General features: G+C 34.8%; 1 protein-coding gene across 1 annotated transcript in view; it reads left to right on the top strand.

Annotated features, from left to right (window-relative positions):
• NCKAP1 (NCK associated protein 1) overlaps positions 1–27,733 on the top strand; it is a 58,015-nt gene that overhangs the window by 8,997 nt on the left and 21,285 nt on the right. The window contains exons 3-19 of the mRNA XM_026090981.1: positions 7,048–7,140; positions 7,337–7,393; positions 8,299–8,441; positions 8,530–8,620; positions 10,521–10,658; positions 11,415–11,463; positions 11,959–12,115; positions 12,727–12,783; positions 14,046–14,142; positions 14,377–14,483; positions 15,023–15,155; positions 18,174–18,255; positions 19,439–19,497; positions 20,334–20,479; positions 23,447–23,579; positions 26,154–26,273; positions 27,000–27,139. Of these exons, the coding sequence (XP_025946766.1) occupies positions 7,048–7,140; positions 7,337–7,393; positions 8,299–8,441; positions 8,530–8,620; positions 10,521–10,658; positions 11,415–11,463; positions 11,959–12,115; positions 12,727–12,783; positions 14,046–14,142; positions 14,377–14,483; positions 15,023–15,155; positions 18,174–18,255; positions 19,439–19,497; positions 20,334–20,479; positions 23,447–23,579; positions 26,154–26,273; positions 27,000–27,139 (1,802 nt within the window). The remainder of the gene's footprint in view (positions 1–7,047; positions 7,141–7,336; positions 7,394–8,298; positions 8,442–8,529; positions 8,621–10,520; positions 10,659–11,414; positions 11,464–11,958; positions 12,116–12,726; positions 12,784–14,045; positions 14,143–14,376; positions 14,484–15,022; positions 15,156–18,173; positions 18,256–19,438; positions 19,498–20,333; positions 20,480–23,446; positions 23,580–26,153; positions 26,274–26,999; positions 27,140–27,733) is intronic.

Here is a 27,733-nt window from a genome sequence, read left to right as displayed (position 1 = left end):
TTTTTAACTTCTACATTTTTATTTTGAAAAAATATGGCTGCTGAGTTTGTTCCTCCTTCCATGTTTGGCATGCTGAATCAGACTAGAATGGTGCCTGGCCATCACTGATTTTCAATGTTTTAGTGAAAGCTGCTGAGCAGTTCAAATGGAGAAGGAACACTGAATGAATCTTTGCTGTCAAGGCTGAAAAATAAAATGCAGTTGTCAGTCTTCCAAAAGATTGATTATAGATAACTCTGGGCCTCATCACTTCACAATTCTACTCTCCCCCTTTACCAGAGTGTAGTCCCTGCGATCTTATTCTTACCATTTCTCCTCCAGTCACCATTTTGAGCCCTATAATCTTGAAAATGTGCAGTTAGAAGACTGAGCTCTTAAATCACCTGTTAATGATATTGACCAGCAACATACCTTAACTCTGATCTGTTTTCAGTTATCAATTCTAATGACTCTATTAAGTRTTTTTAGATTAACAATCTTCTGATATTTGGGAGTATTAGTAGTCACATAAGCATTCATCAGAAGGATTGACAAAGTGAGAAACACGATCATTTCAGTCTTGTATTTGAAAAGGAAACTATAACAATGGAGAGTATCTATCTTGTGTGTTTGAGAAAGCTTAGTACTGTTATTTATTTTCAAAGATTGGGTTTAAATGGAGAATTTGGGAGTAGCAAGCAGCAAATAATATCAGTTACCAGTATCAAAGCAGTGACAAGTTTTGTTTGAAAAAGCCTTCCAAATTGGAGAACCCTTCCAAAAGCTTTATAGTACAATCATTCTTGGTCAGAGCAGTGATATGATTGTGTTAGACTTGACATAGGGTTAGAATTTATTTCTACTAAAATTCCTTGACTAGTTTCAGAAGAAATGTTCCAAAGTAAGGGACACTGAAGCAGACTAATTTTTTATGTACTGTTTTTAGAACTCATCCTCTTATAAGGTGTACAGGCACCTTTTCGCTCCAGAGAAATCAGGGGAGAACCTACTGAACTCCAAAAATGTAGCAGGACCTAGAAATAACTGTTTTCTTAGCAAACAATAACATCTAATGCTTTTGTAAAGCCAGAATAAAGCCCTTTATCATGGGGARCTGGAGATGCAGCGAGATAAACTGTAGATCTTCTGTAGATTGTGTGTAGGATATGAAAAATCTGCTGCCTTCACAGATAAAGCTCTGTGTTTGTGTAACAGAACCAGTCTCCTTTCTGCTTTCCCCAACAGCACATATGGAAAGTAGTGAGAATTTCTGCATTCTTTCTTAAACATATGTTATTTTTTTTACTCAGATTGCTCCTCAGCAATTTTTCTATAGAAAAATTTCCTTTATTTTGAAATATCTTCTAGAGAAGTTGAGACTTAGTCATTACTTAACAGTAAGCAGACTAATGAAATGTTACTCTGAAGTTTATAAATGAATGGTTAGTGAGAGAAATAGCCATGTTTTTCAGCTACTATTAATCTTGATCTTTTAATAGTTACTTTTCAGTAGTGTTCATATCTGTTCCTTTGTGTTTTTTTCTGGCTACACGTTCAGATTCTTAGGAGGCAGTATTTTGGGGGACTGTTTTCCTGATTTGACTGTAACCTTTGCCCGCTGTATTGTGTCAGCGGGGACTGGAAGTGAGACCAGCCCAGGATGGATTACAAGCAGCGAGAGTGTTTTCAGCCTCCGTGAGTTAGGGTCTGTAGTGCCGAAGTATGGGGTGGCATCGTAGACGTGTAGGGGACGTATGGGCTGTAATACTGATGCCTTACCTGGTTGAAACTGTAGCTGCTGTGTGTTACCATAGATCGATCGATCTATCTACCTATATTTATTTATTTATTTACCTATTACTGCAGAAAATGTCAGCGATTATTCACCAGCAAAGATGCACTGTTGTTCTACTAATGAATAAGTAACAGCTTAAATGCTTAGAAGTACTGAACAAGCAAGCAAAATGGAAACTACCAGTGCAGTATTCCATCCTTATTCTTGTAATGTTGTTCTGCACCCTCATAGTGGTTAATGATTTACTGAGTCCATTTTTAACAGCAGATATGAATTAAATTTGCTTTAAATATATATTTTTAAGCATTTTCTTCATCAGTGTTTTGGCATTTTCCTTTCAGATCTCAGGAGGTGTGTGGGGGCTGCTGACTGTCTCTTTCACAGCCTAACCCCCTGGTGATCTGGTTGCGTAGCGCCTGAGCTGGGCCTGGCGGAGCCGGGGGTGTAGAACGGCTGGACTCCCGCCCCCAGCGCTTGTTAGGAGGCGTTAATGCGTGCATTTAGTACCTGCTTTCTTGTACAGTAGTACTGTTTAAATCTGCACTTTATAATCAGTGCTGATTTTAATTTTTGCGGCAGGTGCTGCTCCAAAAGCAGGTTGTCTGCTGCTATTATTCTGGGCAATCCTGCAGTCAGTGACTTTTGTTGAGGGTCATGGGGGGTTTTAAAGGAATTAACTTAGTGCTAGAAACTTAAACAAAAAGCAGATCTTATTGTAGGAATGTATTAGTCGATAAACATGCAAAATATTCTATTACACCTGCCACTTTAGAGGCTGATTTTAGTTGGAAATAACAAAACCAAAGACACATCCGTCATTTTACAGTTCATTTACAGAAAGCCTAAAACTCATTTTCTTCATTTGATTAGATCCTTCTCCTCTCTCCAACATTTTGCTATATATCTTGTAGATGCAGAATTTTGTAGCCGCCTTCTTTTTTGGATTTTTTTTTTTCCTGATTCACTTCTAAATCAAAATGAGGCCAACCAAATCCCTTCCGGCCATGCTCAGCAGCAACTTATTGCATATGGTCTCAGTCCCTGAATTCTTTGACTTGTTCAAATGAGTTGAATTTTAAAAATCTTTAAGAATTCTACAGGTGACAGGCATATTGAATATAATAAGTGACAATAAGAATACAGATGGTGATTAATTCCCCCTATTTCCAGAATTTTAACAGTCAGAATTTGTAATACTGTTTTTTGGGTCATAGATTTCAGTTACTAAGAAGTTGATGATGTTCTCTGAGGACAATGTAATATTTACTGTGTAGGTTTGTAGAAAGCAAATACGGTATTTAATGGTCAGACTTGCAGAAAAATACCACAGCGATGTAAGAATGAGAAAATTCCCCTACCTACTATCCATTCCTAGATCATGAAATAAGGTATTTATTTACACACTGTTGCTACCAGTCAAATAAATATGATAAAATAGTTACAGTATTACAGTTATCCTCTTTTTTTCTTGCAGAAAACCCTCTGAACTACCATTTCTAGGTGTCTCATATTTCTTCTCGCATATCTCCTCTTCATATTAGATTCATATTTATTCACATTAATATGCCAATGTCTGTGTCATTATTCTACAAGCCATTATGTTCAAATAAGTTTAAATGAGGCTGTCTTGCAATTTCTGATTTGTTTACATTTGATGTACTACTTCTATGTACATAGTTAGTTGTATAAAGATTTTTTTTGTTTTTTAGTTTTAATATGAAGAAGGAAAAACACATAAGGCAACTTGGCAGAGTTCAGTTCCCACTTTTGTAGGTAGTGTGCTGGACAAAACGCCGGTTTCACGCTTTGGTATTTAAAAATCTGATCTTAAATGATGTTCTAATGTCATTGGAGGCATGGTCGATATTTTGGCTAACAAATGACTTCAGATTTTTCCTAATCTTGCCATCAGACTCTTTATTGTTAAACTTTATAGAAGCCACAGTATTTCGTAAGCCAGCCTTGCCTTGTTCAACAAAAACACTCTTGTCCTTGCAAGTATAGTTTGTACTTCAAATACTTTAAGAATAAATAAAATACTTTTATGTCGAACTAAACAAGGCATGATTATCTATAGTTAAAATAAGATTTTATTGATAGTAATGTTTTGAAAGTTCCTTATTTCTTCAGCTTATCCTATTTAAAAAATTTTGCTCAATAGTGGAAGCAAAAATGTTTGCTGCTAAGTGAGCGTTACAGGCTAAGGAAGATCACCTCAAACCTCATACAAACCAAGATAGCACTAGATATTTCTAAACAGCTGTTATGAAATTAGTAATGGAAAGTTTTGTTGCAGTGGGTGTGGAAAGAGCTACACCCGCATTCCTGAGTACTAAAAATGCAAATAAACATCCAAGACTCTACATGCTGTAAGCTGTACTTTTAAATATCACTCTTCAGTCAGTGTTTTATGAATGAAACTTTTCACAGGGTACTGATGTAGCAATGGCTACAGTTGATACATTGTTTTACTTCAGTTTTAAAATTTTAAATAGAAATTTGCTGATACTCTTGACCTTCAGAGTGCAAAGTATGATGAACTTAACTGTGTAAGGATTTTTTTAGCATCATTTCAGTATAAATATTTCTGGGAATATAGGCAACTAGTTAGCGGTACACAGCAGCGGTTTGTTAATTCTTGGCTCAGTGATGAATACCTCCCTGTATTCTTTTATTAAATGTGCAGCTTCATGGAATTTCTGAAAATAAGTATTGCTTTTACAAGCATGATTTCTAGTGCCATCTCCTCTCTTGCTGCATCTCTCTACTTTGTGGCCTTGGAAGGATCAAGTCTTACAGAAGCAAAGATTTTGTTACCAATTGTTATTAATACCAAACATAGGTATTTAGATACAAAACCCTAAACCCTTGATGGTCTCCCTTAACATTGCATCTTGCTTAGTCTGAGTCAGGATTGCAGTAGGAAGAAAGCATTTAAGCATAGGTGTAGTTGTAACATCACTTGTTTTCCTGGTCTCTCTGTACTAGTCAATTATGATCTGAAGAGTTTAATTTTTATCATGCTGTGTTATGTACAAGTTTCTCTGAAGAGATATCCCCCCTCCCCACCAACCTCAATTCTGTAAGGTTGCTTCTTTCTTATTTCTATCCTATTTTCAAATCTGTATGACCTCTTCGCTGCTGTAGAAGTGAAAATGCAACTAGGAGTTCAGTGTAGCATACAATATCTTATTTCTGAACAATATTACATAGTCCATGACTGAAAAGTCATGAAGTGACCCCTCAAATTCATCCAGTTCACGCTTGTGTTAGTTGCACAGAAATAAACCCTTTTTTGCTTAGTTTGCAAAAATGAATCACATACAATACTTAAATGTATAGAGTCAGGATGAAGAATGAAACCAGCTGTCCTAGATGCTGAACTTCCATTTTGTAACAGCTGTTGACTGAAGAAGCAGCCTTGAAAGTACAAAGAGCTCTTTCTTCTGGGGAAGTTCTGAGTAAAAACACAACTTTACTGCAGGACTGCTAGAACTACGTAGAGCTGCATGAACTCCAGACGCAGCGTATGGTGATTCTGGATGTTTTAGTCTCTGGACAGGTTTATGGTTCAAAGTATACATTGGGAAACTTAATAAATTCATACTGAGGATCAAAGTAGAACTCATTGGGCTTCTATTAGAATATTTCCATTTAACAAACTGATGCAGTACAAAATCAATTTTCAGTCTCCTAGTGCATGAGATTTTCAGGAGAAATTACAAAATGAATGCGTTTACTTGCACCTGTTTTCCATTTAAAGTTTGAGTTGATGATTGTGTGAAAGAAACCAAAATAAAACATAAGGCAAGCATTCAGACCTTCAAAATTAAATCCTTTGCAGTGGCATAAGAGTAGGTATGAGCGTTTTATAATGTTTTTATAATGTTTATAATGTTGCCATTCAAATTGGCTCATTACTATATATATGCTTGTCTGTCTTGACTATAATGGAAATCTTATGGCTGAAGACATCTAAAATCTGAATCACTTCTAAAAATTCAGAAAAGGAAGTAAAATACATCTGAAATACATATGGCATGCAGTACCTCTCCAGTTGGTTTGTTTTTGTGCATTTAGAGGAACTTTAGTGCTTTATGTAAAACTGAGAACACAGAGTACAGCTTTAAAGAGGGGGAGGCAAAGAAGATTATTCAGTTCTAACCTATATGAAACTAAGCTAACCAGTTTTGAAACAATTTATTTAGTCTTTTATATATATATATATTTGATTGCTTTTACAGAGAAAGAAAATCCTATTTAACTTGACCAATCTTTAAATGAAAATTTYAAAGATTTTTGGAGGGCAGTTTTTCATATTGAGTGTTACGACTGCTTTAATCCTTTTCAATTCATCTATCAGCTAAGAAACTTACTAGCAACTAGATATTGCAAGTTAAATAATTAGATCCTTTTCCTATTGTGAGACTGTAATACATGAATAAATGTAATGGCTATTCAATAACTAACACTGCTTTTCTTGTATTTTTAATTGTAATTGTTTAAATGAGCTGTCTGATTCTTCAAGAAAACTTTGAAAAATATGTTAATTAAGAGATTTCAATGCCTGTTTAAAAAAAAAAAAATCATGTGAACGATTTTATGCCTTTGTATTCACATTTGCCTCTTCCATTTTATCCACCAGTGTCTAATGCTAGTGTTTTGCTTCTTTTTTGTTTCTTTGTTTATTTTGTTGCTTTTGTTTGAATGTATTATTGTGTTATATGGAACTGGTCAAAGAACCGTTACTGTATTTTATGTTTGTATCTACATTTTATTTTGCATGCTTAACGTGGCTTTGCCTGGATATTCTTTTTGGTAAGTTCAGAATTTAAAAGCACAGTGTTTTTCTGTAGTGAAATCTGTAACCTGCCACCTTCTTTTCTCCCACCTCAAGTAATGTCATTATTTTTTGTCATACTGATTTGTGCTCATGTACTGTTCTGCTTTTGCTAATTATACATACGATAACAGTGTTTTCATAACTTCCCATTTTTGTCTCTAGCTGAGCTAAACAATATGACTTTGGTACTAATGTGTACTAATTTGACTTTTATCTTCAAAATATAGTCAGCAGCTATTAAAACGGTCTGTTTTGAGGACTTTGTGTGTATTTAAGAGACACGCAGAACCTCAGTCTTAGAAAGCCATGGTAGGAATTCTTTGTGTAACAAGCCTGGTGGCTAATCTGCGCATCACAGGTATTTCATTGGTGTATTTTTCAGTTGTTTGCTCAAGATCTTCTAAGAACAGTGTACATGTTTCTCTTTTAGCAACAGCTTGCTCAGCTGCAGAAAGAAAAATCAGAGATTCTGAAGAACCTGGCATTATACTACTTCACATTTGTTGATGTTATGGAATTTAAGGTGAGTTATAACAAATATTTCGGAGTGGTCCTGTTACACCCTGTTTCTCTCTTTTTATTTTTAAAGTAGTACTTCATAACGAAATAGCCAAAATTGTAGTTGTGTTTTAAAGCAAAAACTTAATCTCCATCACTAAACATAATAAACTGACATACTTGGATCTTTTTAAACAAAAATTGTTCCTTTGTTTTTCAAGGACCATGTTTGCGAGCTGCTGAACACTATTGATGTTTGCCAAGTCTTCTTTGATATTGTAAGTTTCTGGTTTAAGAAGTGAAGCTTCCAAAAACTACTTTAAAAATGTTTATAATCACAATTCTGCACAGAGAATTAGAAATACCTCATTATGTTAGCTCAGTAAACATGATATCTTTAGTTATAAATGCAACAAATATAATCTTCAGATCTCTAACTTTTAAAGTGGTTTGAAGTAAGAAGGTAGGACATTTTAAACAGACTACATATGGACAGTGGTAACAGTATAGCTTTATGTGCTGTAGTTGTATATACTATATATAGCTATACATATACTATGATTATATACACTATATATATAATATCAATATAATATACTACTACAAAGTATATAGATATTATACATATTGTACTGTGTATCTTTTGGTTTATTGCATCTGCAAGTTTACTCTCTCCTGTTGAAGCGAGTACTAAGATGTTTGTTGTCATCTGTATGCTTAAGCCACTTGAGGCTCACAGAATAGAAATACCACAGGTGTATCACCTGGGAGGTATGTGAGGACATCACTTTTTCTGCTATGGGCTAAAGCAATACAAAAGCTGCTGAAAGTGTTAAGTTTAAAAAAAAAAATTAAAAAAAATCCCCAAACACCTTTTTGTTCACAGTTCATAGAGAGGTAGTTGTTGTCTGAAAATGTCCAAGAAAAGCTTTTCTATCAGTGAGCTAATCAGTGACACTTGATCTTGAAAAGACTTATTGACAAGCTTGCTTTCAAGACTACAAATAGTTAAGGGGATTTGGGTGAAAAAGACTGTGAAGTCTGTAGGCAACCAGAACAAAAACTATAATGAAGACAGTCCATTGTGTTTTAAAAACGTTGAGATTTGGTGGAGAGAGTAAAAGAAGTTGTATGTTCTATTCTGAAAGTTTTACAATGAAAAGTAATTGTTTTTTATCTCTAGACCGTAAACTTCGATTTAACAAAGAACTACCTAGATTTGATTATAACTTACACAACCCTAATGATATTGCTATCTCGAATTGAAGAAAGGAAAGCCATCATTGGATTGTATAATTATGCTCATGAAATGACACATGGAGCAAGGTAAAAAATTTGTTGCATTGGAAGTTTTTTCTTTGTTTGTCTTTAAAGAATAACTGCATCTGAGTTAATTATTTGTTGTTGCTTTTAGTGACAGAGAATATCCGCGACTTGGCCAGATGATTGTGGATTATGAAAATCCTTTAAAGAAAATGATGGAGGAATTTGTACCTCACAGTAAAGTATGTAACTTCTTTTCACTGGAATGCAGTAACCTTAACAGAGAGAAGCGGAAATAAAACAGTAAATATACAAGGGTTTGTTTTGTCAAAGACCATTAGGTGTACATTTTACAGGGGATTTGAATTCCATTTATAATGGATTGTTGGGAGTGGGGATTGATATTTTCTTAAACAACAGAAACCATAGAAATACAGGAGTGCTGGCACACATTGGTAAGGATCCATGTTACTCACTAAGGATTAAAAAAGTGATTAAAATTCAGTTGTGGATCATCTGGTTTGGACTTGTAGCTTGAAATGAAGAAGATTCCTAATGTTTCTAGGAAACCAGTTTTTGCAGTTTTAACATTCTAGTTGAGTGTGGGGTTTTTTGTTTGTTTTTTCTGTTTTCTAACCTATGGGTTTTTGTGCTTTGGATAGTCCTTAAACTGATGATCTTGGAGAACAGTTGATCACCACTGCCTTTTTAATATTTTCTATACTCAAAAGCTGATATAATGCACCTTGCTCATCTGACTTTGCTAGGTTAAGTGAACCCACTCGCTTTAGCCTTTTTGCACAAATGTTTTTAAGCTTGTATTCTTACACAACTTGGGATTCTCTTCAGTTTGTCTACATTTTTCTTAAAATGTAGGACAAAAACTATATTGCAGTTTAACATGGTCCTCCCAGCACCTCATACAAAGAAATAGATACCACTAGGATCTTTTTAGTGGTTTCCTTAAAGAAAAATTCAGAACGAAAGATGCCCTTAGAGCAGTATTGTTCTGTTAATGTCAGTTTATAATCCACTGTGATATCATAAATTTATTTTTCCCTCTGTGAAAACTAATTATATATTCCATATTTTCTGTGCATAGTTTTGGAAAGTTTAGACAGAACTATACTTATTCTTACCGAATTTCATCTCTTTGATTTTGAACCTCTCTATATTTTCAGGTTCATTGTAAGTTCTGAACTTTTAGGCTCCTCCAGGTTTATCATCCCCAATTTCTGTGAACGCTATCCTTCCATCATCTCACTACTTTGCAGTAACATGACAGTTGTGTAGCACTTTAACTTTAGCAGAAAGCTCCTTAGAAAAGCTTTAACATAAAACTTTTTTTTCCTGGGTTGACTCTTCTCCTGGTTTAGTGCTTACTGAGCTGGCTCCCTGAGGAGTCATGTGAGCACCAGTACTGATGCAGAAGACAGGGAGAAGGTGTAGGACCATGCTTCTTTGAATAAGCTTAAACTGTTATGAAGATGCTCCCATAGACAGTTTCTGCTCTAAATAATTATAATTTGGTAGCAAAGAGAGAAGGACGTACTAAACTAAGTGGTAGAGAAGAAAAAGCAGAATAATGTGGCTGCTTTAATGAACAACTTTCAGTTATATGTGACAGATTTGTTTTTCCCTACTCATTTTTTGTCCTCTAATTCTGAAATCAGAATTTTATAATTCCCCGACTTAAAAAAACAAAACACACACTTCCTTTCCCTTTTATCCTTCCCCAAGCCTGTAATAGTCTTTTGTATGAGACAGAAACTAGATGCTATGGTTTCTAATGTCATATTTAACTTCAGAACTATTTCAGTAAAACGTTTTAATTGTTGTTAGTAATATAACTAACAGAATAGCATTGCTAATAAAACAAAGTTTAGCTTCTCTTATGCTTGGAGTATAGCAGTGTTTGAACTTCAGTACTAGTAGATAGCTATTTGCATCAAATTAAATACCTGATCATTTTGCCAGTTGTTAAAACTCTTATACTAACAAATTACAGTAGCTTCTAACCAGTTGTCTCTGTACATCTGCTGCCCAGTCAATATGCAGTTCACAAAATGGAGTAAAGATCTTTGACGTTTATCAAAGAGCGAGCCTTGAGGACATGTCAAACTAATCTGTTCTTCTCTTTAGTCCCTTTCAGATGCTCTGATTTCGCTCCAGATGGTCTATCCTCGAAGAAATCTCTCAGCTGACCAGTGGAGAAATGCACAACTACTGAGCCTCATCAGTGCACCTAGTACTATGCTTAATCCTGCACAGTCTGACACAGTATGGCCTTTTAATTTGGATTATACAGTAAMGTTAAGCAAGGTTTTCTGTAAAAAGTGTAGAAAACAATGTTTTGTTTACTATTTGATTACCTTTATCTGGCTTTTAGTCAGAGAAATAAATAGCTTAGTTGGGAGAGCTGGGGACATTTGTGTCGGGGAAAAGCTTCCATTGCCCATGACCTCATTTCCAGTTTTTGATAATCAAAAGGTGAAGGGAAACAACCTTTACAAGGTCGAAGGAAGGAGTCCTGTGTAGTATTGCAGGTGTTCCTAGTCTAACAGACTGAAAATCAGAACTGATACTTTCTTTAAAATTTGTTACCGTTTGCATTTGTTGCYTTAGTTGTGATATAGATGGGCGTCTTTCTGAAAAAATGAAAGCGTTAACAGGTGTAAGATTGTGATTAATCTCTGAAAATTAAGTTTTTTTCTGAAAGTATTAATTTTGCAACACTATAGATTAAAGGCATTTTATTCTTAAACATTCTTAAATACAGTATTTGAGACTAAAAATTGTCAAAAATTATTTACTCTTTTGTTCAAGGTGTTGGAGGATAGGGAAGCTCATTTAAAGTTCAAACTCTTAGTTTCTAAATGGATGAAACAATGCCTTATTAGCAGACAGTAGCAGTCCTCCATGATTCATCAACATTTAAAAGTTTTTGTCCCTTTTTATAAGAACAACTTCTCACAAAATGTATTGTCTTTATATAATTAGTTTGCTACAAATTACTTTTTTTTTTTTTTTAAACAGATGCCATGTGAATACCTCTCTCTGGACGCAATGGAAAAATGGATCATTTGTTAGTAAAATTTCCTGAAATAGCTCATGGTTGCACTACTTTTTTCTTTTTTTCTTTTAATTTTTTTTAAAAAAAGACAGTTTGCTTTTATATGTACTGTACAAAAGCTGTTTTTTTCAGATTCTAGAGAACTTGCTTAAATCTCATTTGTATGCATTGTGCTTTTACATGCAGTGAAGTTAGAATTCAGCATATGCTGGAATTGAGTTTGTCATCAATTTGTTTCAGACTTTGACTAGATTTAGGGGTTTTAGTAATTCTGGTGAAAATAGCTGAGCAGTGTAAGTATTAAGTTATTTGTACTACAGAAACACTGGTCATTCCTCTAATAGAATCCATATTGCAAGGTATTCCTATGTGTATAAAACTGCATATTATCTGTTAAAAGGTTTATCAATGAAGTAATTGAAGTATTTAAGAGAAAATGCATAATCTCGCTGTTCTCTTGTCTTTGTACATCTGTGTTGTGACACAAACTGATGTGAACTTTTGAAGTTGGGTTTATTTTGTGCCATGGAATCCTGAATAGTGATGCTACAGCTTTGAACCTTTGGAAACTTGCACTTCAAAGCAGCTCCTGCTTGGCTCTGTTTCGAGATGAAGTATTCCATATTCACAAAGCTGCAGAAGACCTGTTTGTAAATATACGAGGGTAAGGTGGTTTTTTTTGTTGTTGTCTTTTTCTCCTTCTAGAACATCTGTTAAAATCTTAGTCTTTAAGAACTGTTTTGCAAATGTTGCTTATTTTTCGTATAAGCTCTACTTATGGACATTCAGTACACAAGCGTTTTTGTTTAGTCTCCTGACTATTTCTTTAATGCATAAATTCCAGGAGCCCAATTTTATACATTTTTATACATCATACTTTTTTAATCTCGGTTCTGGAAAAGTCTGGCAAATCAGTCTCTAAAATGGCAAAAGTTAGTTTTAATGGTCTACGCTCACAATTCTTAATCTAGAGAAGAGAAATGATGTCGTTGATGCAGAGTTTGCTTGAAACTCTGTTTCTGCAAAGATCGTATGAAAACTCAGGCAGACAAAGTTCAGATCTCTGCCCAAGAAGGTCAGGAGCACTTCAGTAGAGAGTATTTTTGGTTTGGGGATCCAGTTTTAGCATTTAGTTCTCATAAGGGAAAGATTTCATGTCTGTGCACTTCTTGCTGTGTCCTGCTTGTTTTGAAATTGCAGTTCATCTAAAGTTCCAGCTCTTGTTACATTTTGTTACTGGTGCTTGCTGACATAGTCGACTGTTTTTACTTGCAGCTACAACAAACGTATTAATGACATCAGAGAGTGCAAAGAAGCTGCTGTATCACATGCGTAAGTATCTCATAAAACTTTCCAGGCAGATTTTAGTGTTGTTTTTCTCAGATACAAAGAATGTACAAAATGGATTTGTTAAGTTATTAATTAGTTGTGCGTTTTCAAATGGGACCATATACAGATTAAGCAGTATTTAGCTATTTTTCTTTCTGCTTTTCTGTGGAGATTTATGCTCTGCTTTTGCTTTTACAAAGCAGTAAATAAATCCCCAAATTAAAATCCTTGTGCGTTAAGATCTTCCTAATGAAAAACAGAGTTTTGAACACCATTTACAGACCTTGGTAGAGTTTTTAGAGCTATTTCATTAAATATTTATATAAATATTTAAATACTTAGAGATATTTATTTAAATAAACTATTTGAAAAAGAAGGGATTATGGCTGGGTGTTTTTCCCCTGTTTTTTTCCTGCAGCAGTAGTAAGAAGGTATATATGTAATTGCCTTTAACTTTTCTGTTTAACAGGAGTCCAACTTCTTTAATTAACAGTATAAATATCCTTTTTAATCTCATTATTATCAACAGTTTTGTTGTTGAGAGATGCTTTGAGAACTAGAAAGGTTATTTAAAAATTCAGGTGTTTTTGAATCCTTTCATAAGAAATTAAATACTTGAAAAAGCTTGCTATTATGTCTTTGGCAAATGTTGAATGCAAGATAGCAAGTAGGTGAAGATTGATAGATAAAACTGAGGGAAGCTGCATTTCTTTTATAAAGCTATCAGCCATTAAATGGAAAGTTCCACAGCATTCTTTATTTGGATACTAGCTTCTTGTTTTGTCTTATTGTACCTTTAAATATGGATTTAATTAATGGTATGCCTTTGATTTAAATTCCCAAGTTTTAGGTTATTTTTCGAATTTTCAAGAAGGAAGCATTTAATTTGCATATTCCCCAATGTTTTTTGTTTTAGGRGTGTTTTGGGGGGGTTATTTTGGATTGGGAGATAAGGTTTGGGTTTTTTTAATTAGTTTTTATCTAATTATTTAATATGAATGCAAATTAAATATAAATGTTTTAGTGGAGTCAAATGCAAGTCATAGACTAAAGCATAAGACTTGATTTTTAAATTTAACCTTACTTAAGGAGTATGCAGCATTGGTGATGGAGGTGCTAGTTTTAATTGAATCTCCTCAAAAATACTGAGCTCTTGGGGTTGGTATGATATGAACTGCATATATTTGGGCTTAAATTATTTTTAAAAATGAAATGCTTCGTGGTTAGCACAGTGTATGATGTTTCAGTTTGTTCTTTTGATGTAGTGGTTCAATGCATAGAGAGAGACGCAAGTTTTTACGATCTGCGCTTAAAGAACTGGCAACTGTCCTGTCTGATCAGCCAGGCCTGTTGGGACCCAAGGTAATTAGTTATTTTTTGCATTTATGTAATCTTACAATTTGTTCCTCAGTGATAGTATGACATTTTGGGAGGGAAAACAAACCCTATTCTGAGAGGAAAATCTATTTAGATTTTAAGATTCTTTATTTTAGAAACTGGTTGCCTCTTGGTGTGCAGCAGGTGTCCAACTGCCGTGTGTGTGTGTGTGTGTATGTATATAAAAAGAAGATCTTGAACAACTATTTTCTTTTTCAGGCACTGTTTGTATTTATGGCACTATCCTTTGCTCGTGACGAAATTATTTGGCTTCTTCGTCATGCAGATAATATGCCGAAGAAGAGTGCAGATGACTTCATAGATAAGTACGTTAATTTTTAGTGTGATATCATAAATATTTGAGAACTTCACAGAGGGACTACATCTGAATGCAAGGGAATCTAAACAGGAAAAGATGGCTAGATGAAAGAATTAGGACAGGTCAGATAACCTTTCCCTGGAAAACCTAATCTTCCTATCTAAACAGAAAACTAGAAGTATTGCATTAGAAACTAAAGCCCATCAGTGAAAATTCAAATTCTGCAGAAAGGTTATGCTTTACATCAAAACTGAGACATTTCTTAAAGTAAATGAACGCATTTTCCTTTGGAAAAGGAAGAAAAAAAAAAAAAGCTTTATCATGCATCTTCAGTGTTATTGATTTACATGGAACAAATCAACAGTGCTGGGGGGAGAAACTGGCAAACAAGCTGATTTGTAGATTTTTTTGTTTTGTTTTTTAGCAAGATTGTCTTTTAAATCAAATGAAGCTTATCTTATTTAGATAATACAGCATGAATATCACCATAAACATAGTATTTTTCATATTTCATATTCATAGCCTTTTTGTTTTCTTTTTGTCTAGGCACATAGCTGAGTTAATATTCTACATGGAAGAGCTCAGAGCACATGTGCGAAAATATGGACCAGTGATGCAGAGGTACTATGTGCAGTATCTCTCTGGCTTTGATGCGGTGGTCTTAAATGAACTTGTTCAGGTATGGCATGACKGTGGTTTTGGGTTCTCAAATGCAAGTTTTAGAAAGGCCTTTTTGTTCAGAATGTCTTTATGAAATGCATCCTGGTTTGTGAATTTTGATGAACGTCATGAAATAAGGCAACCTAACTGTTTAATACTGGGATTTAGAGCTGTACTTTTGGTTGTTCTATGAATACTTAGATGTTACTAAGCAATGTTATATTTACACAGAATCGCACAGAATCACAGACAGAATTTACAGACAATTGCATCACATTTCTCCTCAAGGGACAAATTATAATGTATTTTAACACACCAGGCTGTAGCGATTGGCAAGAACTTCTTGATAGGTTTCTCTTGGGGCCTGAAGTTCCTTTAACGTTTTCAGGAATTCCTATGATTCCGTTTGCTTTACTCTTAAGTGTGTTATAGTTCTTCTTTACTGCTTTTGACCTTGCTAGGGGGGATGTGGAGTAAAAGTAACTGCCTGCAGTAGCACCAAGCCGTTCTTGACTAACATGRTTCTTTTATGTAGGTTGTTTCTTCTTTGAAATCTTTGGAAAGCACCAGTGCTCTCTAATGTAATGCCCTAACTGCTCTCTTGTGATGTTACTTTGCTGACATAATGGGGAAAATGAGGCCAGTGTCATTTTGCAAACCTTGCTGAATGAAATGAAGAGATGAACTGGGATCCTGTGGCACTTCTAAATATTCTGTATAAATGGATGTTTTCCACCATTCAGCATCAACCTTAACATGTGTTTAAGAATTAGTTTAAGTGTCTGAGATAAGTACTGCATTATGTCATCAACACTTAAGCATGAGAAACAATGGTGAGAGCTAACAGAATCATTGCGGGTTCTGCATTCCTGTTCACCCCCAGAAAGAAGTTGACAGTTGAGGTGAGTTGGCTTGTTTAAGCCTAAATACCCAGTCAGGCAGTTGGAGGTGTCGTCGGAGGCTGTCTCCCTGTGGCTTTCTTTATCACTGTTCTCCTTGCTGGAAGTGAATTTAACTTGAGGATCTTTTGAGCTACATAGTATGCATCAAAGATCTAGCATCAAAATTAGCCCCGATTTGAGCCGAGAGTGGAAGCAGGTGGCCTGCTGAAGTCTGTTCCAGCCTAAACTGAACTGAGGGCAGTTTATTTACAGAGGATAAAGATAGCATGCTTGCAGCCAGAGTTGCTTACTGGCATGGAGAGAATTGACAAGGAGTTTGAAGAGGAGCTTGGATGTAAAATACAAGTCTCGCTGAAGTTAGTGGCAAATGTGACAAACAAGATTTCGGGAAAGCCCTGTGTTGTAGAGGGTGAGGGGAGACATGTTGCCTCCTGTGTTAGGAAATATGAGATGTGGAAATGATGAACTCTTGCAAGAAAAGGAGAAGTTGAAGTAAAGGGGAACATTACCAAATTCAACAGATCTATCACCACAAGTCATTGAAAACATTATGGAGTGTGGATCTGTAGGAATACAAAGGTGCTGGAGAAGAGGATGATGCTTGTTCTTTAATGGAAGACCATCCTCTCTTGTTCCTGTAGGTTTGCCATCCAGAGTGGGTGTGTTTTTTTTTTTTTTTAAACTCTAGGGAATAACACCTATAGCTGAGTAGAAGATGGTAAAGTAAAGGCAGTAGGTGTGGTTTGAATTTGTGAAATAAAATCTCAGGCCTGATTTGATTTGAATAAATCCAAATAAACAAGTACAGCCATCAAGGAAGTACTGTAGAAAATATTTTTCATACCTAGGTTGACAAAGAAATGAAAAAGTTTCTGAACTGTTTTGATCTTATTCTCTAGTGACCACAAGATGGAGCCCAAATTTTGTGAATCTGTTAGCTACTCATGCTGTTGACAAGTTTATATTGTATTGTAGGTTTTTTGTTGTTTGCAGGAATTAATTTCACACTTTAAGCAATACATCAATTACCAAAAGCTAGAACTTATATCTCCTACTGTTTATTTAAATTGGTATTTAAACTGTTTAAATAGTTTTATTTCATTGTTGTTTAAACTATTAATATAACTGAATCTTTGGGTTTACTTTTCATATCAATATAATTGTATTTGGGGATTTTTTGCTTACTTATAGCTCTGTATACTTATATGTTAACAGATATGTTAGTGACAGAATGAAATATTTTGAGTTTTGTCATTGATTCTTGAGAGATGAATTCCCAGCTTTAGTGAATGACTTCTGAATGCTGTACAAGTGGCACAGATGTTCTGTGTTCAGAAAGAATAATCCTTAGGATCAAACTGAAATGAGAGAAAGATATTAACAGTGACTTAAATCTAGTTCTAATTCATTCATAGCAAATATCAAACACAAGACTAGACAGAGATGATTAAGTGATAATTTGGAGATATATAGATATATTTTTTTTTTGAATCTTTCTTACATTAAAAATATCAGTCATCTGGAATTATATGAAAGTTCTATTTTGTACTGTTAAATAGAAATATGATCATAACAATTGCTGAAACTACTTTATGAACTGTTGTATTCTGTAGGGTTTGAAAACCTGATAGCCCATCTTTCAGATGATGTATGTCATTCAAAGCAAGCTTAGTTCATGAGGTCTTAAATGTTGAAATCTGTTGATACAGGGTCCTTTGGAAAGCARGGCCTTAATCTAAGGTGATGCTGATATGTTTAATGGTCTGTATTGTAGCCTACCATGGCTAAATTTTCCATGCAGGCAAATCAGATGTATGCAGAGGTCAGAAAAATGTTTGTCTCATATAAATTACTAAAGCCTGAAAGTGTGGGGGCATATTTGCTGTCAGAGATTTTTCTGCTTTGAGCCTCTGTTGGTTTGGAAACAAGCTTTTCTCGGTATTTGTCATCAGCCAATGAATTAAAAAGGTAGAATTATTGTTAAATAGCACTACTTAAAATATTCCACTGATCAAGCTATATTTTGTAAAGTATGTAAAACACATTTCAGAGTATAGTTGATAAGTTGGGTTTGGGTATTGGCATTCTTTCGTAAATCAAGTTTGAGAGATAAATAGTAACAACATGTATTTTAGAATCTTTCAGTGTGCCCAGAGGATGAATCAATCATCATGTCCTCTTTTGTAAACACCATGACTTCACTTAGTGTGAAGCAAGGTAAGTCTGCTCAAATGAACTTGAGGAACTTGTAACCAAATGACAGATTCCTCTGGGAAACTTTGTCATTTTTTGTTTTATGCAATCAGTAGTAGTAGCTAACTTGGATAAACTGAAGTTGTTCCCTCAACTGCTTTGTGGCATCTGCTTCTTATTCTGTGTCCCCCTTTTACAGTTAACTTCCATTTCTTACAGTTTACCTCATCTGCTGTAGTGATTCAGTGTGCCCTCTGGAAAGGCAAATTACAGAAAGGAATCCTGATTCCTGACTTCCTGGAAATCAGGAAAAAGTATTTTGTTATGCGCAAGCAAAGCATAAACCTTTGTTCGAAGCAGTAAATAAGGTAGCTGAACCTTAGGTAGCTGTGCCGAAATAAGGTATATTGAGCAGAAGTGAAAACTGCTTTGAGTAGAATAGTTGTGCGTGCTTTTTGTCGTGGTTCTTATATGACTTGAGGAGAACAGTGCAGAGAGCAAAACTCAATAAAAAGTAGCACGGAGGTGGCAGGGAGGTAGAGCAGAGTACTGGAATAATGAGGGGAAGGCTTGCACTGCGCGTGTGCAAGAAGCTTAGTGAACATGTGCAATGACCTGGGAGCATATTAAAGTCGAGGTTACACTGAAGTGTATGGCACCAAGCATGATGAACAACGCTTCCATTCTTGAGCTTAAAAGTTGAGATTTGTCTAGCTGAAAGACGCTCGTTAAATATTGTAATAAAAGAAACAAAAACACATTCTAAATGCATTTTAATTCTTATTCTGAAGTAATTACTGTCCATTTCCAGAGAATAAACCATTTGTTTATACAGGTAGTCATTTACTTGGAGGATTTCTTAAAAGGTCTTAAATATTTTTCCTCGCTTTTATGAGGCTCAAAGTAGTGATGCAAGTCTATAGATAGAGCTTTTGAAGAAGGCTATTTTGGAAGAAATTCTGCATTTTAATTTAGAAAGCATATAGGTATCTTCATCTAGAAAGCATATAAATATTTTCATCTTGCTATTCTAATTCCTGTTGACGTGATTGTGCTGCAATGATATTATTAGGTAACAGTGTGAAGTTCAGTAGCCAAGTAATTCTTCAGTACTTTCTTTTTTTTTTCCAATAACTGATTTAATATGTCTGAATGCTTGTAGTTCTATTCCTAAAGTTTTCATATTCTCTATTTTTTCCAAATGCAGTTGAAGATGGAGAGGTATTTGACTTCAGAGGAATGAGATTAGATTGGTTTAGATTGCAGGTAAGACTTTATGTATGGCACTTCCAGTTTTAATACACATTTTGGTTTCAAGGTAGTAATAAATTTTTGCTTTTCTAGGTTACTCTCACATTGCAAATGGATGACAGGATATCTAAGGATAACTTGCTCTTCAGCTTTTATAATCTAGCAGTTCCTAAGCAGATAACTTGCTGCATTTTGATGTAATTTTGTTTTTGTCTTTGCATTACATACTTTTTGCAAATAGAGTGTATGGAGCACAAGCAGTTTGCTGGCAGCTTTGTACTGTATAGAGTATGATACAGCCTACTCAGTCAAGGGAAGGTAGAGACTTTTTAGTAAGAAATTGTTTGGTGAATTTACTTCTGTGCATTGCAATAATATTATCTTCAGTTGACTTTATAAAGGAGGGAGTACTATTTAGACTGCAAAGCCATTATCTCAAGATGAGATGTTATTTTTATATTTTATTATTGCTAGATCATTTTCAAAATTTGCTCTTTTCTTCTTGCTTACCACAGCTTGATTATTAGAAGGAGTGGCTTCCCTTAGTGAGGGAAGGGCTCACCAAACTTAATACCACAAGCGGGCATTTGTGTTTTGCCAACACTTTTGTCCTACAACTTTTTCTGTGCGTTAGTGTCATGCTCAAATGACTTTTGGAAATGTCATTGAAAGGCAGTTTGCTTTTCTTAAGTGATAGTGCAAAGGTAAGTGGGCTGTGCACTGTCTTTAAAAGCACAGATGTTCTGTGCTTAGCTTAATGAGTATTTAAACTTTATATTGGGCAGCAATAGTGGAATTTGCAGGAAAAGCAACTGTAGATATAACATTAAATTGTTCTTATGTCTTTTCAGGCCTACACCAGTGTTTCAAAAGCCTCACTTAGTCTTGCGGACCATAGAGAACTTGGGAAAATGATGAATACAATCATTTTCCACACAAAAATGGTAGATTCTTTGGTGGAGATGCTGGTTGAAACCTCAGATCTTTCTATATTTTGGTATGTTACAAACCTGACTGTGGCAGCTTTTTGTTGTTGTTTGATTCATCCTTTCAGGTGTAATTCTTAAATACCAAAAGAGTGAAGCAATGTGACTAATCATTCTGCCACATTTTTGCCTCATTCTTTACTAACATCTGTAATACCCATACATGCCTTTTCTGTATTTCTAGAATCATTTTTTGCTATTCTCAACTTATAGTCAGATACAGTGCCTGCATCTTTGAAAGGCTGAATAAGCCTCTGCCAATTTACATTCCTCATGATAAGTACTCTAGATTGTTATGGCTGACTTTAATCTTTCTTCTAATAAGCAAAGTAGTTTAAGCTGTTTTTAGAAACTCTTTTAATAATTAAAAGTGTGATACTTTAAAAATTATGTCTTTGTGTAAGAAATTATTCCAAAAGAGTTGCTGTGTTGGAAAATTGCACTTAATACAAATTAACTTTCATTTAGTACTTATCTAATTTTAATAGATTTCAAAATGTGTTTATGACCAGAGAATCCTGACTGAGTGGATTTTTTTGGCCCCACAGTGCATTTTTGTGAATTGGTGACTTGCCTTTCCATGCTACCTCCACAAGTAAAATCAGTGCTCTTTAGATAGGTAGATGCGGCACTTAGACTGGCAAATAATGAAGAGGACGGTTTGCTGAGAAAGATCTGAACTGATAGGTGGACTGAAAGCAAAAAAGTGTTACAACATGATCAAAAGTAGTGTCATCCAAAAACTAAAAACGCAGAATGATTCTGAATATCAGATCACAGTGGAAATGTTAGATTTAAGGAGATAACATCATTCTTAATTGCGTAATTGAATTTAGTAGTAGGAAGTTTATCTTGCAGGATGCTCTGATGCAATTGCCACTCAAATGTCAGGTCTGGAAGAAAATTGAAGACTAATGTTGGAAAAAAGGGTTGTAATCAATATATTATAGTGCCTTATCTACATAAAGTTATAAGGACTATTTTGCTGATCAAGAAAAGTTAAGGTCCTGATTTAATCAGATTATTAGTAGCTATTTATGGAGTACCATCTTTATAAAAATCAGATTTAGCTGAACCTAGACTAACTAAGATTTCAAGAATGTAATTCTTCAAACTAGTTAAATGTTGAAACAATTTCTGAACATTATGGTATAATGCTGCGGTTTTGAAATTCGGATTAAACCTTTTTCTAAATGAAGTGTACTGCTTCAAATATAGACCGATACAGGGAAACCATATAGCTTTTGTCCTGTAGGTAGTCAGACTTCATTACTGTAGGGAACGATTTTGACTTGCTAATATATTGATAAAGAAATAATTATTGTTTCATTCCATTGCTGATGGAGACTTTAACCATTTTGCATTCCCATCCATTGAGGCCAGCCATGATTTAAATCTCCTGGCATACTTTCATAGCTAGGAATCGGGGATACAGAGAGTTCTGCCATCGAAATGTATATAACTTTTATTCTTTTAATGTAAAGAATTAACTTCTGTTCTCCCATTATTACTATGCATAACTCTCATATCCAGGTGATCATGATTTTTTTTCCCTCAAACTGTCTTTTTGGTAACAAATTATAGTATAGGTATTTAAGATTTTTCACTTGAAATGTTATAAAGTCAATCCTAGTAAAATACCTTAGTTGAAAATCTAGTGAAAGGCAGTTCAGCAGTGCTTTAATTGTTCAAACGTATCAATTTAAAGCTCTGATTGTTTAGAGCTTTAATGTTTTTCAGATGTGTTAATTACTCAAAGCAATAGATCAAAGCTAATAGTTCTCTTACACCTGTTAAAGTTCTGTTATGTCTGTGCAACTTGGGTCCCCATGACTGCAATCTAATAACGCACTAGCCAAATAAGTTGATTAAATAAGAAATGGAATCAGCTTTCTTCTAGTGTAGTTGTAAAATGTTTCATAGAGTTCCTGCATTAGAAAAGAAAAATGCCCTTAATTCCCTTCTCTCTTCCTTAACTTGTCCTCAGACAAGAGCTAACTGGCCATTGTCACTTGTAAATAATTGATTTTTTCATAGTAAATTTTCCCGNATTTGCTAGCATTGGTTGCTTTGGAGAGAGTAAATTCCATATGTCTAACTCTTAGAAAACCAAATTAAAAGGACTGTGAAAACAGGATCAAGAGACAGGTTGATTGAAATCTTTCTGTGATTGTTTAAGGCTGAAATAATTAAATGTTTGTAGGATCAGTAGACAAATACAATGTGTAAGCAGTAGTTGAAATAAGTTGTCTGAAGTCCCAGTGCAAAAAGGTTAGTCTTGGAGAAGCATAGCTCAGCCTCACTGCAGAACCTTATTTTTCAGTTTCCAGTGAAGAAGCATCTGTTCTGAAGGACATCGTTTTATAGTGGCTAGACTTGACTCTGAAAGCCCAGTCCTTATTCAGTTGTCATGACTATGCTGAAGAGTTGACAAAGATGATGGTGGGGTATTTGTGTGTGTGKGGGGGGGTTGTTTGTTTTTGCATGAGAAGGTTTTCAGAATATTTTTCTAAAGATTACTCGGAAAGTAGCAATCATGAAACATGAGCAATCTTCTTAGTGTTCTGTCAGGATTAATTTGATAAAGGTATTTCTGAAGATCTGTCAGTAGAGTTTTAGCTCTACTAAACCTAGGTCCAGAGAGATTCTTCAGGCAGTCGTATAACTGAACTGGGGTTACTTGCAGATTCTTCCTTCATAAATTTGAAAAGTTTAAACTTGCAAAACCAGCCAACTTTTGCAATGCCGATGTGGCAAACATCAGAATAAAAATGATATTATAATAAGAGAGATGAAAATAAAATCCATAAGAAGTGAGCACAGAAAACACACTTTTTTGGAAAAATGATGCACTTTTTTATTGGATGCGAGCTATAGTTACAAATCTGAAACTAATAGCATATTTGATCTGTGTGAAGTAGACTTTATTTTCAGAAATTTTATGTATGTACTCCATTTAAATGTCTCTTTCTGATCAGTTTTTATAGTCGTGCTTTTGAGAAGATGTTTCAGCAATGTTTGGAGCTTCCCTCTCAATCAAGATACTCAATTGCATTCCCACTGCTTTGTACTCATTTTATGAGCTGCACCCATGAACTATGCCCAGAAGAGGTAATTTTTAAATACATTGTCTTAGATATTTTCAGTTGTCATTTAAGTACATTTTCAGTTGTCATTTAAAGTACAGAGGGCTAGTACAGAACACTGAAAGAAAGTATTATACCAATTTAAGATGCTAGGGAGAACAGTGGTAAAAAGGGAAATAAATCATATAGATAACTTATTAATAACATATCCTTCATAGATCTCAGAGTCCTTTTCTGAAGTGAGCAAGTATTATCCTTGTTTTAAAGAGAGGTGAAACAAAGGTACAAAGGTTAGATGGCTTTCTGGGATCAATCGTTGGGTTAATGGCAGAACTTGAAATGAAGCTCAGATCTCCTGACTGTTGACTACTGGGGGTCCATTTAATAGTTAATTTTGTTTTGAGGAACAGAGAAATGTACTAAAGCAGGTACTGTGTGTATGACTCTTGTCGTATCACTTATCAAGATTTAGGTGCTAGTAAGTATCACATGCCTATTAAAACTTGTAAGCAAAAGTTGTTTTAAAATGGTTTATAAACTTGTAGTTAGAGAAGGAAATACCAAGTCAAGAGTTCTGTATGACTTGTTATAAATGGTATTTCTCTAATAAGTTAAAAAAAAAAAAAATCCTAAGTGAAATACAGGATAATGCAAGCATTCATTTTGCTGTCTCCCCCTGGCTTTGGTTAGAATTAGAAATGAAAAAAGCAAAATGCTGCTTAAAGAAACTGACCATTTGTTAAAGCATGTAACTTCATTCTGAGAAAATTCTTTGTGTTTTTATGTGGTAATGAAATAGATCCTTCAGTACATTTCTTAAATGTCTATTGACTTTAGAATTACTCCAAGGGTTAACTTGGCCAAACTTGGTTAGTGTTCGTGATGGTGTGTTTTCATTCATAAGAGTGCTGATCTGAAAACAATTAGATGAATAAGATTTATTGAAGTATGTATGTTTTTCTTATTTAAACGTCAAATCCTCTTCTGTTATCCTCTTTCATATTTGTCTGTGTCATTATTTCCTCTGTCTACTGTGCTTCATACAGCTGCACTTAATTTATATAAGACAACCACTAAAAAGTTTCCAGGAAATCTTCCCTTCAGGACAAGAGATGTCTTTCAGAACCATTATAGTAACAGTAAGAAGTCAGTAGACAAGGTCCACCTTACACTAGTTACTTTAAATTCAGCCGTAGCAAGCACATTTTGTCACAGCCAACAGAACATTTAATTCAATATATGGATTGCATGATTTAGTAACTATTCTTGTTTTGGAAAAAGTCTTCAGTGCCCTGTGTGTGGCTGTTACAAAGTAAACATGAAGGATTTCATTGAGACAGAAGGCTGTGCTTGTGCAGATCCAGTGGAAAAAAGAACTGAATCCAGAAAGAATGTATGTGTCAGGGCTGCATTATTGACTTCCAGTGGTATGACACTGTGCTTTTTCTATAACTTGAGTTAAATACTCTTTTCCTCTTAGGTTTAATACTGGTACAAATTAATGAGGGGGAAATTCCCAGAAACCTTGAGTATTGGATGCTTTAAAGTAGATTCAGCTCAAAATTAAAGATGAAAATCTACTTTTTTGATTTATTTTGCCTCTTTTTTACATGAAGAGTTTTGCAAAATATCATAAACAGAATATTTTTGATGACAATATGCAATGCCAGTGACTTTGAAGATTTCATGGTTCAAGTTACCTCCCTGCCTAAATCCTCAAGAATGAAAGGATCTGAGATAAATTATATTAATTAATCTATTATTTGAAATGTATATAATACAGTAAATAAATATAGCATAACTGCTCAGGAGGAGTGCTAGATCTCTAATTCTCACATTTAATGAAATAGGGTTTTTATCAGTTTTGTTTAGAACTAAAGTGCCTCATCAACAGCAAAAAAAAAAAAAATCCCTGTTACAAAGGGAGGAAGTTTTTGCTGGACTTTCTTAAAATCTCCAGGATGACTCCTTTATTTCAACTTTCTAAAATAATTTTTTTGTTTAAATATAGTGGTCTTAGATTGACATATAGTATACCTTCTGGAAAACTTTAAACTCTTTTTATGTGTATATTCTGTGTATATTTTTAGGAACATTTTATAGTGTTGTGTTCTGATTAGAAAAGCTGTGCATATGTAATTACATGTGTGCGTGATGCTTTAGGTCAGCTTACAACAAAGATATGAGACGTATTGCTTAATTGCCGCATCAGCCTGCCTATACAAACTGTATCGAAGCTGGTTTTAGTCTGTAAATTTCACCAAAAAACAGGAATTAACTTTCAAAGAAATGGATTTCTTATCTTTCAGGTGTGTAGATCCATAGAGTTTGAGCTTAAAGGTCTGTGAAGGAACCAGTCATTGCCCTCAAGTGGTTGCCCCACAACAGGCAGAACAGGGATTTGCTACTTTCGATTACCACCTAGGGAAGACCCTTCTGGTCTCAGTGATAAATGGGCTGAAAGATTAGGCATTTAGTTCTAGTACCCCAATTCTGTGATTTGGTTAACTGTTATCTGCAGTACAGTGTACATGTTGTGTGAATATTGGAGGCCTAACAGGGAACTGGCAAACAGACTTCTCAACTTTCTCTTTAACAGCGGCATCATATTGGAGATCGCAGTCTCTCCTTATGTAACATGTTCTTGGATGAGATGGCTAAGCAAGCTCGAAATCTTATCACAGATATTTGCACAGAACAATGTACCCTGAGTGATCAGGTGGGTGTTGCTATTCTCCCTTTTGATTAGGCAGAATGTTTTATTCAGCTGATAGTTCTAAGCTGGTGATAATATGGTTATCGGAATCTATTATGAATATTGTTTTAGAGAATAATTCATAATTCATTAAATAATGTGTAATTTTCAAAATCATGATTGTGCCACAATTAAACTATTATCATCCAAATCTCAGTGCTTTGCTCAAGAACTTTTGTGTCAGTGGGGAATATAAATGAAATTTAAATATTATTCTGTGGAAAATTTAGATGCAAGTTAAACTTCATGTAGTCGTGTTGAATGTTCTAAAACTTTGCGTGTGTGTACGCTTTATTTAACATGGATTGATACTTCATGCTGTGTCTCATATAATCAGAGTTCATAAAAAAAACTTACTATGTATTATCTACCAGTATGTGTGTGTATATTCTTTTAATTCTCATTTGAGTTTTTTCGTTCAACTTTCTAAATTTTATGGCTCTATTTTCTGTTCGCCTTTTTTTTCCTGTTTTAGGGAAGTTTTGTTTTTATAACATTGAAGACAGTTTGAGGAAGACTTTTTTTTATTAGAATTTTATAGCTAGTAGTCAAAATGAGACAAAGGTTTACATGTGTAATGAAGTCTTCGCCTGAACCGTAAGCTTACTGTGTATCTCATACCTGCTAAGAAATTGGATTTTAATTTTCTTTGGCGGGGGGGATGGGGGAATTTCTCTTTCCCTCTACCAGTTGCTGCCAAAACATTGTGCCAAAACCATCAGTCAAGCAGTGAACAAAAAGTCAAAAAAACAGACTGGAAAGAAAGGAGAACCAGAAAGGGAGAAACCAGGAGTAGAAAGCATGAGAAAAAACAGATTGGTTGTGACAAAGTAAGTCTCTTCTGCTCCTTTTACTTCAAATCCCCAGTCAAATTCATGTGTTTTACATATTGAATACTTCTTACTTATTTTATTTGAGTAAGTTTTATTGCCTGTAAATATAAAAATTTTGTAGGCTGTGAGCCTGTGATGTTGTATAGAGACTGAAATCTCTTTATTTAGTGCATTAGGAATGTGTGGTTCATTAAACTTACCCCTTCAGCTGCTTTCCTTCCTGAGCAGGAAGGATCCCCATGCTTTAGTTAGGTCTGAACAGTCACGTTAACTGTTGTGGGAGTCCAAGGAGCACATGGCATTTTTGATTATGCCTTGCTTAACACTGTTAGCTGGAAACAGTACAGGCTGCCCTGGGTGTTCTTGCCACTGAAAGGCTGTTTGCTGCCTCCATCTGCTGCGATGGAGTTGAGGCTCTGTTCCTCCTCCATCCTTTAGGGCAGGTTTCCTTCTTAGTGGCTGTAGAGAAGTTGAAAATGCCAGCAAACTGATCAAAAACAAACCCCACCTGAAAGAGAGAAAGTTGAATAAATCCAGACTGAGGTGTAAGAGAAAATAATAGAGGAGGAAAAACAGCAAGGTAGAAGATAA

The sequence above is a fragment of the Apteryx rowi genome, unplaced genomic scaffold, assembly GCF_003343035.1.
Source record: "Apteryx rowi isolate R43461 unplaced genomic scaffold, aptRow1 scaffold_89, whole genome shotgun sequence".
In the NCBI taxonomy this organism is placed as follows: Eukaryota; Metazoa; Chordata; class Aves; order Apterygiformes; family Apterygidae; genus Apteryx; species Apteryx rowi.
The sequence above is the reverse complement of the archived record's forward strand: the minus strand, read 5'-3'. Positions and strand labels throughout refer to the sequence as shown.